The sequence below is a fragment of the Podarcis raffonei genome, chromosome 18 (assembly GCF_027172205.1).
Source record: "Podarcis raffonei isolate rPodRaf1 chromosome 18, rPodRaf1.pri, whole genome shotgun sequence".
NCBI lineage: Eukaryota > Metazoa > Chordata > Lepidosauria > Squamata > Lacertidae > Podarcis > Podarcis raffonei.
In genome coordinates this window covers 1,981,104-1,998,065 of record NC_070619.1, presented here as the reverse complement: position 1 = coordinate 1,998,065, position 16,962 = coordinate 1,981,104, and the positions used below count along the sequence as shown (strand labels likewise).

Genomic DNA, 16,962 nt, shown 5'->3' with positions numbered 1-16,962 from the left:
GCTCCCGTTTCAGCCGGCGCGAGAGGTAAAGGAGATGCGCTCCTCTCGCGAGACTTTCTTCCGCACACCGGCTGACGCTTTGTGTACAGTATTTCTGTCTTTTTATTATTTCTGTTTCATTTTTTATTTGTGTGCCGCCTCCCCACAAAACTGTGGCACATCTGGTGGTTTTGGAGTCAGCCTGGTTAGTTTAAAATAAAATAAAATACGTTTTTAATGTTTTTATTTTTTATTCTAACTTTTTGGTGCGTGTGGTCCGGGATTTAACAACAAAAAATTAATACTACAAATTTCATTGCCCTCCTATAACAATTTACATTGTAAACTTGAATTGTTTTCAGCCTTCATTTAATTTTAACAATTGTTTTTAACTTTAAAGAGTGGTGCTGTGTTAGTTCGGTGTTCACTTCCCAAGATAGAAATGTTAACTATTTTTCGTAATGCAATACATAAGGATTTAAATTATAATCCTTTCGAGGATAAAAATTTAGCAACATTCAAGGATTATAATATAGTGCATATAGTATTTCTATATTTCATTGATTTCATAATTTCAAAGCGGTTTACAAAATAAAACGGTATAATCAAGAAAACAACCCTATTTAAAACATACAAAAGTTAAAATATTAAAACGATGAAAATATATAAAATACCAAAACGATAGAAATATCCTATTATATTTTTCTATTATAATAATACTGTAGTTATAGCAGATAATAGTACATATTTACCATAATATTATAGTACGCTATTATACGAAATACAGTACAGTAATATTAAAAAACCTGCTAGCTACAGTTGTACATAGTTCCTCGTATATAATTGTTTCTAAACGGTAGGGAACGTCCTCCTTGACGTTCAAATGGCCAAATGTCCTCAGTCAAAATAAATGCGATTATTTTAATAATATTGCTAAATATTAGTATGACTCAATATCATCGGACATTACTATGCAGGAGTATTTTCTCCCAGTTCCCTTCGCCTCATGGGAATTGTAGTCCTCCCTTAGCAAACTACACTGAGGAATGGGGAGGGGAAGCTTAATTTCCACAAAACTCGCGAGAGCGCCTTCCTCTCCTTTCATTGCGTCTCCAAGTCTCGCGAGAGCAGCTTTCTTCCTCCCCAGTATATCTCAACCCCCCGCGCAGCGCTTGCCGGGAATCGTAGTCCGCCCCGTCTCCCGCTCCCTGGCTGCTTTATTATGCCTCCAGCAGCAGCCGAAGCCGATGTTAAGAATCCTCAGAGATGCTGCTGGCCTGAAAAGACCGCCTTCTTCACCTCCCTGCTTTCCCCGCATTCCCCCACCCCCTCAACCAGGCGTGGACTACAATTCCCGGCATCCATCCAGGCGCGACCATCTTGCCTCTCCTTTCTCCTCTCCGGCCCCCCCCGAATGCAACGCGCCTGCGTCAACGACGCTGGCGGCGGGCTTTCCGCGCGGTGCATTGTGGGAGAAGGGTGGGGCATCCTGAGAGCGATGGACGGCAGCAAAGATGCGCCAGGTGAGTCTGCCCTCCCCCGCCCCGCCCCTTTCCAGCCAGGTAAGCCCCCCCCGCCCCACTCCCTTCTCCCTCCCCCTCTTCTCCCTCCCTCCCTCCCCACTGGGCCCCCACGAATTAAAAAAACAACCCCTTTCTCTCCCTTCGCTGGGCCTTCCAAGCTCTTTCTCTGCTGCTGCGGCTGCTTTGGGGGTCGCCAAGCTATTATTGCAGGTCTCGTCGTTATTATTGTTACTGTTGCTACTACTACTACTATTAATAATAATAATTAAATTCGTTAGCCGCTTCATTTCACCCGAGGCAGTCCAAAGCGTCTTAACAATACTAAACATTTTAAGTACAGTGGTACCTCGGGTTGAGAACTTAATTCGTTCTGGAGGCCTGTTCTTAACCTGAAACTGTTCTTAACCTGAAGCGTCTGTAACCCGAGGTACCACTGTATTCATTTTGCACCTGCCTTTTGACCACTTGCAACCAAGTGAAGATGCCCAAGTGCCAGGACGGTGCTGACGTCTCCCCCCCCCATCTGGGGAATCACTGGATCTGAGCTGTTTTCACTCACCAATACAGCATCCTGTAGAATTCTATCTGTTATATTTTATCTGCACAATAGAGAACGAATTTCTGGAACCAAGATGCTTTTTCTGTGCAGCCTGAGCAGGAGCAGTGAACAACATCATAGTTACAGTGGTACCTCCTGTTACAAATGCTTAGGGTTACAAATTCTTTGGGTTGCAGACTCTGCTAACCTGGAAGTAGTACCTCAGGTTAAGAACTTTACCTCAGGATGAGAACAGAAATTGTGCGGTGGCAGCGGGAGGCCCCATTAGCTAAAGTGGTACCTCAGGTTAAGAACGGTTTCAGGTTAAGAACGGACCTCCGGAACGGATTACATTTGTAACCAGAGGTACCACTGTAATTGTCGCTTGTCTTTGCTTACCCCACTGCCCTGCTCAGAGTTGTGAAGGATATTCTTACATTATGAATCGTCCTTCTCACTTTTAAGAAAAAGAGGTCGGAATAGGCCAATAGATATGTGGACTGTCCTGGGATAAAGTGACTTTTCTTCTTTAAGTTCTCAGAGTTCTTAACCTAGCTCAAAGTTGTCCTCTAAACTAGCCAGATGTTTAATAGAGAATCAATCACATTCAGTCCATCCTTTGAAAAAATAAGATTTTAGAGCCATCATGCCCAAAAATGGCAACTAGACGTTTTGGTTTGGCAGCTGTAACCTTTGTTTGAGGAGCCGTTTGGCTCCTAGCTTATATATCTGAATTTCTTAACACAGGACTCAATCCCTGACATCTTCAGGCTGTCTGAAATCCTGGCAAGAGCCACTGCCAGTCAGTGTAGGCAGTGCTTAGCTATTTGGACCATTGTTTTGACTCATGTACATGCCAGATCCTGCTTTCAGCTGAGGGTTGTAACAGATGTCCTTTGAACCTCTTTCCCTTTGCAATGATTATATGAAGGGTTAATATAATTTCTTTTGTTTTCTTCTGGTGCCCCTTCTTCTCGGCCAGGGAAAACCAGCCGGTGGTTTGGCATCACGATGCCCAAATCGGAGAAGACCAATGTGAACATCCTCCACCAGGAGAAGCTGATCGCCCAAAAGAAGCGGGAGATCGAGGCCAAGCTGGAGCGTCAAGCCAAGCGCAGCCATTTGGCTAGTAAGCAGGCCTCGCAGGCCAGCGAGTACGTAGGATTGCATTGTTCATACCTTTCTGATAGGCTGGGAGCAATGGGCAGGCAATGCCTGTGTGATGGGGCCAGAGGATGCAGGAAAGCGCATAAGTCTAATAAATACACAAAGTAAGTGTCTCTGAGTGAGTCCCTGCTCTTCTCATGTCCCATTCCAGCTGACCTCTGAGGAGAGGCTGACTGCATTTGCCTCAGGTGTGAATTGAGCCTTAAATTATTCCTGATGCTCAAGATTTAGCAATCAGATTATGAGGCTGTTTTGATGCAATCTCCTGCTCAGCATCTGCCAGGGGCCAGATATTCCTGGCATGAGCAGTCGCTCTGAGCTTCCTTCCAGTCTTGTGGCATCAGCACACAGATCACGTGGAAGTCAAGGGGATGGGATGGCAACCGAGGACACACAGTCCTCCTTTTGTGAGTCTTTTGAAAACAGTGATAGAACTCCGTAAGAATGAGCATAGGCTTAATTTGCGAAGGGAGGGAGTCTTAGTTATTGGATTATTATTATTTTTTGCTGGTGGGGGAAGCTGTGCTCCACAGCAGCGCTGTGGCCTCTAACCTCCTCCCCCTTTAACCCCACAGTGATGACAGCGGAGATGGAGAAAGCTCTGTTTCCAACAAATTTGCCAATGATGGGAGTTTCCTCCAGCAGTTCCTCAAGCTTCAGAAGGAGAAGTTGGGCAGCGGTAAGCACTTGTTCCTGAGTCCACTCTGCCAATTCTGTGTGCCTGTTGTAAGTTCCAAGGGCAGGGAATTTCTTTCAGCACAAAGAGCCATGTTCTCTTCTGGACAGATCTTTTGGGGGCCACATGTCAATAGCAGGCAGGGCAATGAATGTCAATTTTTTCCTTCTATGCAGTAGAGTGAGTTTCTGCACACACTCGTGCACCAGCCCTCTCAAAGAAACCCGTTTTCTTTTTTCTTTCAACTTTTATTGAAGTCAAACAAATCAATGCAAAAAAATTTGCAGAAGTACAAATACAAAAAAAAAAGAAACAGTGTAGTATATCAGGAAGAAATTTAAATCAAGTGAGCAGACCATTAGGTAAGCTAAATTTTACATTGTACCATGGAGAGGGAGTCCAGGTATTGGCTATATACATGATTAAGTTGTCCCCAGACAGCATGGACTTTTTCAGGATCCTCTGAGCTTTTCGCCACATGTAATTTATGCACCTTCTTTGTGGGGGCTTCCTGTTTGTAGGGTGCTCTCTCCAGAGAGGCTCACATGGCACCTTTGTGACATATCTTTAGGCACCAGGGGAGAGCATTCCTCTACACCCAGACCTTTGGCTTTTAAACAATGTCCTTTTAAAGCAGCGTGAGGGGTGGGTGGTTGAGGTGTTTTTGTTTGTTTGTTTGTTTTACTACTATTATATTTATCTTGTGTTGTATGTTGTGTCCTGAACCCGTGGTGTACCTGGCAGCAGGCCAGTATGCCAAGTCCAAGGGTCAATCCACACAAGTCCAAAGGTCAGGAATGAAGTTCAAAGTCAGAGCCAAGTCTCAAATCCAGCAGTCAGGATACAGCCCAGAGCCAAAACCAAAACCCAGTCCCGTAGAGGTCCAGGAGCACTGAAGCCAGGGTCTGCCAACATAGGTAGTTGAGCATACCCAGCACCTCAGCTCTGCTTCACTTTTGTACTTTCCATGCTGAATGCAACATCTGGGCTTCGTGAGGCATGTGACCCTCACCTGCTCCAAGCCTACTCCAACTGAGGAAATCACATCCCTCCTTCCAGAGCTAGCAAGCCCCACCTGGACAGCTAGGGAGCTGGGCTGTGGATCCTTGCTTCCTCAGCCTTCTGGAGTGACCCTCCTGCTGCTCCCTACGCCTCAGAGCCTGCTATGTTTGTGGGAACACGGGCCCCTCTGGCTCTTGCAGTGGGTCCTGCTGCTTTGGTTCCTGTGCACTGACCCCCCCATCCCCTCGCCATCCTCCATCCCCAGTGTGTCCCAAGTACACCCCTTGCCGGGGTCCTCTTCCTCCTCCCTGTCATTCTTCCAATTCATGACATGTTGTAAACTGCCCTGTGGTCTGTTGAGGAAGAGCAGTGTATAAATTTAGTTAAGAATAATAACAATACAGTGGTACCTCTAGATACGAACGGGATCCGTTCTGGAGCCCGTTCATATCTAGAGCTAAATGTAACTAGCGACGGCGCGTCTGCGCACATGCGCATTGCTTTTTGCCGCTTCTGCGCATGCGCGTGACGTCATTTTGAGCATCTGCGCATGTGCAAGTGGCGAAACCCAGAAGTAACACGCTCCGTTACTTCCGTGTTGCCGAGGAGCGCAACTCGAATGCGCTCAACTCGAAGCATATTTAACCTGAGGTATGACTGTAATGTCAGCCTCTGTCTCCCCACCCCTCCAGACGCTTCCTCCAGCTCTGCCAAGGCCTCTGCGGCAACCCCCCCGGCTGCCAGCACCGCAAAGAAGCCCTCACTGAGCGGGAAGCGCCCCAACCTGAGTGTCACCAGCATGCTGAACCAGGTCAAGAACTACACCCATTCCAAGCAGACGCCCGTGACCAACCGCCTCAGTGTTTTCCAGTCGCCAGACGATGAGGATGAGGAGGAAGACTATGAGCAGTGGCTGGAGATAAAAAGTAAGTGGCGTTTCTTTACAAAGCAAGGGAACAGGGCCCTCTGCCCTGCACAGCTTCCCGTCGTTTTTCCAAAGGGGGATTCTGGCCAGCTGAAAAGATACTTAATTTGTTTGAGCGCTTAAAATTCCACTCAGTGTTGTAAAAGCAGTTAAAAACATGCCTTGAGAGGGAGGCACATGTCCAGGTCAGGACCAACACCCTCTCCCCATGCCCCAGCCTTATTTATTGATTAATCCCACACTTGAGCCCAAAAAGGGCTTTTAGGATGGACCTAACACATCACTGAGTCTTTGCCCTTAGGCCTACAGTCTTAAAGGGACGCAACACAAAAGGGAAGTGAGCTGGGAGGGTGTAGTTTAGACCACAGTTGAGTAAACCATGGCTTGATATACTGTAGTTGAGAAAACCATGGTTTGATAGTTCACGGTTGAGTAAACTGTGGTTTGATATAGTTGATATACCATAGTTGAGTAAACTGTGTGAACCAGGCAATTGTACAAACAATAACAAGGAGGTTTACAAAATAAAACCAAAAACAATACAGCGTAGACACAGCTGCCCCAGTGTTCAGTAGGTCTTGGTAGGTCAGTCCTGCGTGCCTGCGCCTTCCTCCCCACCCCCACCCCCGTATTGAAAGCATCAGGCTTAGGTTGCTGCCTGCTGTGGTTCCATCGTTTCATCCTCTTTCTCCTCGTTCCACCCACCCCGCTCCCTCCTTCTCCCCCGCCGTCTCGTGGGCCTACTGCTGTGGTTCTTAAAGAGGTAATGTGCCTGTTGGGTGTGTGAGTTGAGCCCCAGTACTGACAGCCTGCTTAAAGTTTGTCCCCCAGAGGACACCCGGACTCGCCGAGTGGTGGAGAAGCTGGCCAGGGTCGTGGCGGAAGGGGGCCCCGATCTGGAGAAGGTGGCGCTCGAGGACTGCAAGGACAACCCGACTTTTGCGTACGTTTGCTGCTGTTCTTGTTCCTCCCTTGTGTGGTCAGTCATGGTGCAGGAAGCCAAGGACAGCCCTTGACTCCCCTCCATGCTTGTTGCTATCCACCTCTTCTGCTGTGCACCTTTTACACTAGGACGCTTCCAAGACCCGATCCCCCTTAATGCCCTTTTTTCTCTCGCACCCTTCAGATTCCTGCACGATAAGAACAGTCCGGAGTTTCTGTATTACAGGAAAAAGCTGGCGGAAATGTGGAAGAAGGGTCAAGATCCAGAAGAGGCCTCTTTCCAGAAAGGTAAGGCGAGGGTCATTGCTCCCCTCCAGCAGTTCTTGCGTTAGCTATCTTTTTATAGGCAGAACTCTCCAAACTATTCATTTTGGTGACGCACTTTTAAGACAGGCATCGTTTTGTGACACAGTAATTCAGTTTTGCTAGCAAACCGGAGGTTAAACTAACCCCTTTCCAGCCCTGGGAGGAACACACCTACACACTGCAGTCAACACACTAGTGTGTCATGACTCACAGTTTGGAAAGGTCTGGGCTACGGGCTGGTTGTGTATAGAGATCAGCCTGGCTAGCATGGCACCCTCCAGATGTTTTGCACTATGACTTCCATCAGCCCCAGGCAGCACAGACATTTTGGACTACAACTCCCACAATACACCATTGTGCCTGCCAAAACATCTGGAGGGTGAAGTTTGGTGTTGATGATATTAGAGCTGAGAGCTTTCTTTAAAAAAAAAAACCAACAACAACAGTAGATTGATCTACTGATAAATCAAGCCGCAGATTTTTAGTTTTAGTTTTTTAAGAAAAGATAATTTGGCTGCTACCCTAACCCCTCATAACCTGAGAGGAAGCCCCATTGAATTCAGAACAACTTATTTCTGAGTAGACATGGTTTGGGTTGCTGTTAGCTGCTTTTGGCTCAGATCTGTTGGAATCGATGGCGGCTCACTTGAGGCCTAGTGTCTCCAGGGGACCTGCTCTGGGCATGCCTAACTCTTGATCCACCCTTAATTATTTCTTGAAGAACTAATATCCTGCCTTCAGGGTGCAAAGCACCAATCAAAAATAGTTTACAACATTTTGTATTGTTGTTGTTAATATTTTCAGAGGCAGTAAATGCTTCTCTGTACCAGTTGCTGGAAACGGCAGGAGGGGAGAGTTGCTCTTGCACTCAGGTCATAGAATCATAGCACTGTAAATAATAGTAATAGTTCAGTCCCCTGCAAAGCACTAACAATTAATTTGCTTGCTATGCGTGTCTTTTGGCCATTCACAGACGTACCATAAAGACAGCTAAAAATAGTTTTTAAAAGCAGTCTAGGAAACCTGCTGTGAAGGTAGGTTTAAGCAATTTGAATGAAAACTCCTAAGGCAGACCTCAAGCTGGAAAAGCTTGTCAAAATGAAAACTGTTTGTGAAGAATATGGATTTTGGGTGTTTCAGAGCAAGAGGAGGGCGTGCAAAAGATCTAGTTCACCATCTTGCCCTAACTTGCCAGCAAGGTGCCCCATGGGGAAACCCACAAGCAGGATCTGAGCGCAAGAGCCCTCTCCCCTCCTGTAGGTTCTGGCAACTGGCATTCGGACGCATCACTGACTCTGAGCAGCAGCCAGGCTTAGGTGTTTACCAGATGTGACATTTAGTCAGTAGACCAACCTCCTGAAAACCCATACAATGAATTGGGCACAGATTCCTTCAGACAGGGTGACAACCTTAGTCTAGCATGCCTGTCTGCCTTCTGGTTTGCAGGTGTGAGTGCCGCTGCTTGTGTAACAGACCAGGGTGGGGTGGGGAGAACCAGGAGGGGGTATATCTGTGCCAGGAGTGAGCAACCTCTTGCCCTCTGGGTGTTTCTGAGCCACCAGAGTTTTTTCCAGGCCCTTTTATGTGCACAATGAGGCAGTTAATGTCAGTGGTTATGCTCTGAGACCATACATTTAAAGTGCCCTGAGAGCACTGCATACAGTCTTGGCTTCTTCTGGGAGCTGTAGTTCATTAAGGGGGCTGGAAGTACATTATTCCCTTCAAAGAGTGACAATTCTCAGAGTGCCCTGTGAAGTGGGGTTGAAGGTTAAACCTCTCTGGGTATTGATCCGGGGAAACCAGCTTTTCAAAGGCTGAGAGTCATTTACACCTCTGCCACCCCCTTCCTTCTTAGCACCCCCCCCCCCGGTAGCCCCACTGCCCCCAGGGAGCAGTTGACAATATTGGGACTTACCTGTGGATCTGTTCTGAGTGCAGCCGGCATTATTTCCTCCTTTTCTGTTTGTGATCAAAGTGGGGAGGCGAAAAGGCAAGAAACAGACTGAGAAAGAGAAATTTTAAACCCTCCTCTTCCCGCTTATTCCGTCCCCTCCCCTCCCGGGGTTCCTTAAAGCCAGATTAAGAGCTTGTGGCTGTTGGGTATGTGAGTTGGGGGCACCGTACTGACAGCCTGCTTAAAGTTTCGCCTCCAGACGACGAAGAGACCAAGGACTGTGCTGAGAAGCTCGCCAGGTTCGTTGCCGACGGGGGCCCCGTGGTGGAAATGGTCGCCCTGAAGAACCACCGTGAGAACCAGTCCTTCAGGTGCGGAGGGTATATAAATGTAACAACGAAGCAATGAGGAAAGTGTATGGTTGGCATAAATCTCCTAAACCTCCTACCCACCTTTCTTTGGTGAACTAGGCTCACCTGTGAGGAAAAAAGGGAATTTTTTCATTTTAATCAATCCACTTGCCATAACAGCCCTTATATCACTAGGTGGCGCCACAGCTGTTTGAATATTTTGAATAATGGTTACCGTATTTTTCGCCCTATAGGACGCACTGTCCCATAAGGCGCACCTAGTTTTTTGGGGGGGAAATAAAGGGGGGGAATTATTTTTCCCCCCCAGGCGCAGGGCTGGGGAAGCCTGAGCTTCCCCCGACCCCAGCCCCCAGAACAGGCAACTCTCGGCAAGCAGCGGGAGCCCAGCGCAGGGCTCCCGCAGCTTGCGAAGAGGTGCGCGAAGTCTGGGGGCGCTGGGCTCAGCGCGCCCAGCCTTCGTCATGCAGGCAACTCTCCGCAAGCAGCGGGAGCCCAGCGCGGGCTCCCACGGCTTGCGGATAGCTTCCTGAAGCCTGGAGAGCGAGGGGTCGGTGCGCACCGATGCCTCTCGCTCTCCAGGCTTCAGCGAAAGCCTGCATTCGCCCCATAGGACGCACACACATTTCCCCTTCATTTTTGGAGGGGGAAAAATGCGTCCTATAGGGCGAAAAATACGGTACTTAATTTTATTACTTCATCTCAGTGCATCATTTTTTAAAGTTTTGCACAGTATTTCAGTTTTGTTTCATTTTTATTTTTTTACATGCTTCAGGATTTGGTATATATTATGTGTAGCTCGCTGCATTCTTTGACTATTTTTTTATATTCCATTGAGTTTAACACCAAATCGGGTATTTCGAACATTACCATTGTGGGAGATTTCCAACTTCCATGTTTTGAACAGTTCTTGTTGGAAAAATGTGACATTCATTGTTCTCGTTCTTAAAAATCCAACAAAAATTATTAATGAAATTATTATTATTATTATTATTATTATTATTATTATTAATAATAATAATAATAATAATAATAAATTTATTTGAAATAGATTTTCTTCCCTTTGTACGCTCCTTTTGCGGGATGCAGGTGGTGCTGTGGGTTAAACCACAGAGCCTAGGGCTTGCCGATCAGAAGGTTGGCAGTTTGAATCCCTGTGACGTGGTGAGCTCCCATTGCTCGGTCCCAGCTCCTGCCAACCTAGCAGTTCAAAAGCATGAAGTGCAAGTAGATAAATAGGTATCACTCTGGTGGGAAGGTAAACGGCGTTTCCGTGCGCTGCTCTGGTTCGCCAGAAGCGGCTTAGTCATGCTGGCCACATGACCCGGAAGCTGTACGCCGGCTCCCTCGGCCAGTAAAGCGAGATGAGTGCTGCAACCCCAGAGTCAGCCACGACTGGACCTAACATTCGGGATCCCTTTACCTTTATGCTCCTTCTGCAGATTTTTGTATGAGCCTGGCAGCTCCGGCTACAAGTATTACCGGCAGAAGCTGGAGGAATACCGGAAAGCCAATGACGACGCCGAGGGGGTCCCTCCCATCCCGGCAGCCAACCTGAAACGCAAAGTTCCTCCCAAGGGGGCTCCCTCTCCTTCCTCTTCCTCCTCCTCCTCCTCCTCTTCCTCCTCCTCCTCCTCAGTGGCACTGCTGCCTACACCAGCCGCCCCTCCTGCAAAGCCCCCGCAACCGCAGCCACTGCCACCTGCGCCTGCCACCAAAAAAAAGAGGAAAAGCCGGTGGGGCCCAGAAGAGGAGAAGGTGGACTTGCCTCCCCCAGAGCTCGCTCAGCAGACCAAGGACCCCTCGCCCACCCCGTTGTCAGGTGAGTGGCGGTTGCGGGTCGGGCAGCGCTTTGTTCATCCCTAGAGACCAGGGCACTCCTGGACTGATTTAGAGGGGAGGCCCTCCTGTTCCCACACTGGCCAGCCAGCTGTAGCCTTCTCACCATTCTGTTGTAGACTGGCTCTCTCCATGGAGGCTCCTCTTAGGGGTCAGAAGAATCTAGGAAGAGCCTGACCGCTGAATCAGGCCAAGGAGACCCATCTAAGTCCAGGGTCCCACACTCACAGTGGCCAACCAGGTGGGAAATCAGCAGGCAGGATCTGAGCACAAGAGCAGCTGGAATTCAGAAGCATCACTGCCTCGGACCACGGAGGCAGGGCACAGCCATAATGGCTAGTAGCCATCAATAGCCCTCTCTTCCATACATTTGTATAATCCAACTCAGCTAGAAGCAGCCTACTGTTGATGGGGTCGGCAGGGCATAGCGACACCAAGTGTGTCACAGACTGGTGGGAGGCAGCAGCCAGGGAACCCCCAGAGGAGGGAGGCTCAGAGCCTGGGAGTTGGTGGTGGGACACCCAGGAGAGGTCAGAGGGAGAAGATTGGGAAGATGTGCTGGATGCTGATAGAGCAACAGGGTTTCGTGAGCAGGAAGAGGCTGTGACAGGGAGCAGTTCAGACTCTGAGGCTGAAGCAATGGGGGGCGGTTCCCAAGAGGCTGCAGAAGAATCCAGGGAGTCTCTCTTTCTGGCTGTGACAAGCTCCCTCCACCCTAGTCTTTGAGAATGCGCAGAACAATGAGGAGGGCAAAACAGAGGCCAGAGGTGCGCAGGCACAGTTTGAGACTGCTTGGGAAACATCTGGGAGAGGAGGAGACTTAGAGAGGGTGGAGGGCAGGGCCTTCAGTCCTGGCAACGGCTCCATAGAGGCAAGACCACCTGGGAAGGGTTGCTAAGTCGTATGCTGTTTCCTTGAATAAAGGAACTGACGAAAGCCTGGCATCTTTCGTGCTGACCTGTGTCAGCCCTGACACTAAGCTTGTGAGCTATTGCAGTATATGTGAAAAAAGGAATCTAATCTCTTGACTCCTTCTTCCCCCACCTCACTCCTCCTGGCCATCGCTTCCTGTGTTGGGCACAGATAGAAGTAGGGGGGGGGGATACTGTCTCCCACAGTGTGCAGTCAGGGCTAACCCTTCCAATTCTCCTCCTTGTCTTCAGTCCAGGACCTCAAAGGCCTCGGCTATGAGAAGGGGAAGCCCGTTGGGCTGGTGGGGGTGACGGAGCTTTCGGACGCCCAGAGGAAGCAGCTGAAGGAGCAGCAAGAGGTAACTGGTTCACATCTCCGCTCTCTCAGTGCTCGCTACCTGCCGTCAAGAGTTCGAGTCTTCCTCAAGCGGGGGCCCAGTTTGGTGGGCCCGTCCGACTTCTGCAGGGGTGGGGGAAAGCATCATTCTGTCACCCGTCAGTCACGGCTTCTTCTTTCTCCACCCGCCCCCAGATGCAGCAGATGTACGACATGATCATGAAGCACAAGCAGGCCATGCAGGAGATGCAGATCATGTGGGAGAAGACGGTCAAGGAGCACCAGTCCGGCTATGACAGCGACGAGGAGGTGGACAGCGAGCTGGGCACCTGGGAGCATCAGCTGAGGCGCATGGAGATGGACAAGACGAGAGGTGTGTATGTCTGGCAGCGGGGGCCTGGTGGTAGGCAAGATGGGATGGCAGGCCCTAGTACAGCCTTTCTCAACCTTGGGTCCCCAGATGTTGTTGGACTACAACTCCCATCATCCCTGAGCTCTGGCCTTGCTAGCTAGGGGTGATGGGAGTTGTAGTTCAACAACATCTGGGGACCCAAAGTTGAGAAAGGCTGCACTAGGCGCTTCTGCATATTCCCATTTCTGGAAGCCACACAAGAGGAGTCGTGAGCCAGAAGCAGGGGACTCAGCTGATCAAGGCAACTTGAGCTGGCAGTACATCGCCGGCTGCTGCCAGCACAGCACAGGCAGGCGGGAGGGAGGTTGTGCTGGCAGTGGCTGGGGAGCCGTAATGTGTCACTGGCTCACACCGGTTTCAGACTTGTAATGCTGCCCAGGTCTTCAAGGGGTTTGTCTCTTGCATGCCTTCTGGTTAATCCACAGAAGAGTTTCCACACTGGCAAGGCGACAAGACCCTTCGCTTTTTCAGCAGCTGGTGCATTTGTTCCTTAAAAAACAATGAAAGAAGAACTTCACATTTGAAGAGTTGAGGTTGTGCTGCCTCTCCACACAGCACAGTGTTCACTATGGAGCTCGCTTCCGCAGGAGGCAGCAGTGCATCTTTAGGTGGCTGTAAAAGAGGACTGGGCAAATTCACGGCGGAGGGCCAGGCGATCAACGGCTGCAGCCACAGTAGCTGTGCTCTGCCTCCACAGTCAGAGGCAGCAATGCTTCTCCGTTTCTGGAAATCCCAGGAGTGGAGAGTTGCTCTTATTCTCAGGTCCTGCTTCTGGGTTTCCCATCTGGGCACCTGCTTGGCTGCTGTTTTTAATCCGTCTGCCTCTCCCCCCCCCCCCATGTCCTTTCATCCTCCTCTCTCAGAGTGGGCGGAGCAGCTGACTCAAATGGGCCGTGGGAAGCATTTCATTGGGGATTTCCTGCCACCTGACGAGCTGGAGAAGTTCATGGAGACCTTCAAGGCCCTGAAGGTAACATGCTTTTGCACCCCCTGCTCTTCAGGCCCCCCTCCCCATCTCTCACACACACCTCTAAGTGCCACATGCCGGAAACAAGCTTGCAGGGAGTGCTGTCTCCCTTGTGGGATCCCAGAAACTGGGCTGGACAGATCCTTCTGCTGGATTCTGCAAATCTCTTAGTGTTAGTAACAGCAGAGTTTGATTTCACCTATGCTCTCATTAAGCCTTTGACCTGGTTTGGAACTGCCCCTGAGCATGAGCAGAGGGCAGTTCCCTTGCCACTGAACAAGTACAGTGCCCTGAGCCCTGCCCGTAGTGGAGAGGGAAATGGTTCTGTTTGTGCCTGGCTGGCTGCTCCTTTCCAGAGAAGCTTTCACATTCCACCTCCTCTCGAGGAAATCAAATGCCGAGTGAGGCTACCCTCCAGGGGTGGCGTTAGGAGGTGATCCAAGGCACCTGTGCCCCAGAGCTTTTGTAAGCAGTCAGCACACACACCCCCCCGACTTTGCTCTCCTTCACAATGCAAAGCCCCCTGGTTTTCTTTAACCTCACAGGAAGGTCGCGAGCCAGACTACTCCGAATACAAGGAGTTCAAGGTGACGGTGGAGAACATCGGTTTCCAAATGTTGATGAAGATGGGCTGGAAGGAGGGCGAAGGCCTGGGCTCTGAGAAGCAGGGCATCAAGGCCCCCGTCAACAAGTATGCACCTTGTCTCCATCTCTCTCCTCCACCTCCTCTTGGTTGTTGTTTTTTTACTAGGGTCTGCTACTCCTACTCACCTCCCCACCAACCCCTTTCCCTCCTACACCAGACCAACCCTCCCTTTCGCCCGTCACCTGTCCCCTCTGTTCGCCCCGAGCTCCTTTGTACCCCCAACAGTGTTCTCTCTCTCCTGCCTGCCATCGTGCAGGAGTTGGCGTGGCCACCGACTGGCAGCTACGTGAACTGCACCATGACAACAACCTCACGTTCTTATGTATATAGGAAGATACGGCCTTCCCCCATACGGTGCCTTCCTGGACGTGACCCAGGGAGGCCACTTCGGTGCTGCTCACACAGCAGCTTGGCTTCACCCCCAGAGGCACACTCCATTGTCTCTTGAGACAGATGGATGCCAACACCAATCTGGAAGCTCTGTTGGTGGAGCATGTGCCTTGCCTGTCGGGTGGTAAGAATCTGTCCCTGGTACAAGTCAGCTTCTGAATCCTTTCCTAATAAGCACCCATGGAAAATCAACTTAGCCTCTTTTTCTTCCTTGAAACAGGGGCGTGACAGCAGTAGACGGGGCGGGGTTTGGGATCGACCGCCCTGCCGACCTGACCAAGGAGGACGATGAATACGAAGCGTTCCGCAAGAGGATGATGCTGGCCTACAGATTCCGGCCCAACCCGCTGGTGAGATCGCCTGGACCTCATTCTTCTTAACCCTCTGCCACCACCTTCTAACCCCTGCCCCACTGACAGGGCCTGCTGCAGCCCTGCCAGCCTGGTCACTGACATGCAGCCCAGGGGGCAGCCCCACCTACCAACTTCCTTCACTCCTCTAATCTCAGTGCTGCCCTTCACTTAAGGCGGCAGGGAGGAGGATGGGAGCAGACCTAGAATGAGTTGCTTCTCTGCCTCTCAGGGTTGGGCGATAATCTGGTTTTCAGCTTTGTGATATATTGCCAGCTAAACATCACGATATATATATCAGTGTCGGAAATAAGGATGGAGCTATGTAGAGGCGTTGGTTGGCTTCACGGTTTTCCCCACGTTGTGATTTTTGCATAGTGCGCGCACGCACATCACGATTCACAATACATTGCCAGGTCAGCGGTTATGAAACCAGGATCATGATGTGGACTTCAAACCCATTTTGGACAATATATCGCCCAGTCGTAACACACACCATGATTTGTGATATATTGCCAGGTCTAATAGTATGAAACCGATATCACAATATGGACTTCAAACTGGTTTTGGATGATAATATCACACAGCCCTACTGCAGGCCCCGCCCTCGAAGTTTGTGAGAGAGCTGGAACTACACAGAGGGGTCCCTCTTCTCTTGGCACCCGTAGGGAAGGATTGTCAGGTTTCGTGCGCAGGCTGCCAGTCCGCACCCACATCCCACCCAGGCCACTTGTCATCTTTTCTCTGCGGAGGTGGATGTTGGGGGGAGGGGACTGAGGCTCTCCTGTGCTCCCCTTAGTCCTCCTAACTCGTCCTCTGACCATGTTTTCTTCCTCTTCCCCCACTACAGAACAATCCCAGACGTCCGTACTACTGAGACCCAGCGACCTGCTTTTCCTCCCCTCTTTTCAAATCGTCGGTTGGTTGGTTTACTGTGTTGCGTTTATGGAATCGACATCTCTGCCCCCAACACCACCCCGCTTTTCCTTTGAAAGCACTCTTGTTTTTAAAAAACTCAAGACCGGTCTCGTTTGCCCAGCCCATAGCAATCATGGGGAGGGGGCTGCGCTGTTATTGTTGTCTACCCCCCAAGTAAAGAAGCAGCCTTGGGGATTCCTGTAGCTGGATTTGGGTGAGAGGGTTTGGAAGTCAACCCCCACCCCGAGCTATCGCTCCCCGGGGGGCTGTCAGGAGTGAGGTGGGTGGGGTTGTGTGTTTGGGAATGTCTTCAGATATATTGGCTGAGTAACACACAAACACACACTTGATTTGGGGCAGTCCTTTCGCTCTGATTGCCCAGAGAGGTTCCTCCTGTGCTGGTGCAGGGTAGAGCAAGCGAGGGCATTTTGACCCACATAGAAGCAGGGGGCAGGGGGTGCCAGGGGGCCACCTCTGGAGAGAGGCAGTGGGGAGATTTGGACTCTTCCCCCCCACACACACACATTCTCTTTTCAATAAAATAAATCAGGCCACAATATTAGTGTAGGGGGAGCAGCCAGAGCGAGGGGGTGTACACACTCTTGCTTGGGGGCGGGGGTCATGGGGTGATACCAGTGGCTTTCACGACCCCATTCAGGGCTGTTCCTGCCAAGGGCGTCACTTTTCACCTAGCGGTGGAGCAGAACCTTTTGGGCGATGGTAGATCCTGTTTTGGAGGGCAGACAATCCCTCTTCCCTCCACCCCCCATTTTGCTAGGAATGGAAATTTGTTTACTTGCTACACTGAGTGAAACAAGGGGTCCCCGCTCTGCCTGGATTCTCACTGAAGTGGAAGCTGAAAAGCCTCCAGG

General features: G+C 50.1%; 1 protein-coding gene across 5 annotated transcripts; it reads left to right on the top strand.

Moving 5' to 3' along the window:
* Window positions 1-159: 159 nt before the first annotated feature.
* SUGP1 (SURP and G-patch domain containing 1) lies at window positions 160-16,637 on the top strand. 5 transcript variants are annotated; one of them, XM_053372576.1, is made up of 14 exons: window positions 160-184; window positions 3,023-3,194; window positions 3,783-3,886; window positions 5,578-5,811; window positions 6,630-6,753; window positions 6,937-7,040; window positions 9,200-9,323; window positions 10,763-11,142; window positions 12,323-12,429; window positions 12,603-12,780; window positions 13,683-13,789; window positions 14,332-14,477; window positions 15,043-15,172; window positions 16,023-16,637. In XM_053372576.1, the coding sequence occupies exons 2-14, from the start codon at window positions 3,052-3,054 to the stop codon at window positions 16,047-16,049; spliced, it is 1,908 nt and encodes a 635-aa protein (XP_053228551.1). In that variant the 5' UTR covers window positions 160-184; window positions 3,023-3,051; the 3' UTR covers window positions 16,050-16,637. The 5 variants fall into 5 exon arrangements, with proteins under 5 accessions (XP_053228551.1, XP_053228550.1, XP_053228549.1 ...); XM_053372575.1 differs by lacking the exon at window positions 160-184 and adding an exon at window positions 1,378-1,502 and having other exon boundaries at window positions 6,979-7,040; window positions 9,212-9,323; XM_053372574.1 differs by lacking the exon at window positions 160-184 and adding an exon at window positions 1,378-1,502 and having other exon boundaries at window positions 6,979-7,040.
* The last annotated feature ends 325 nt before the right edge of the window (window positions 16,638-16,962 follow it).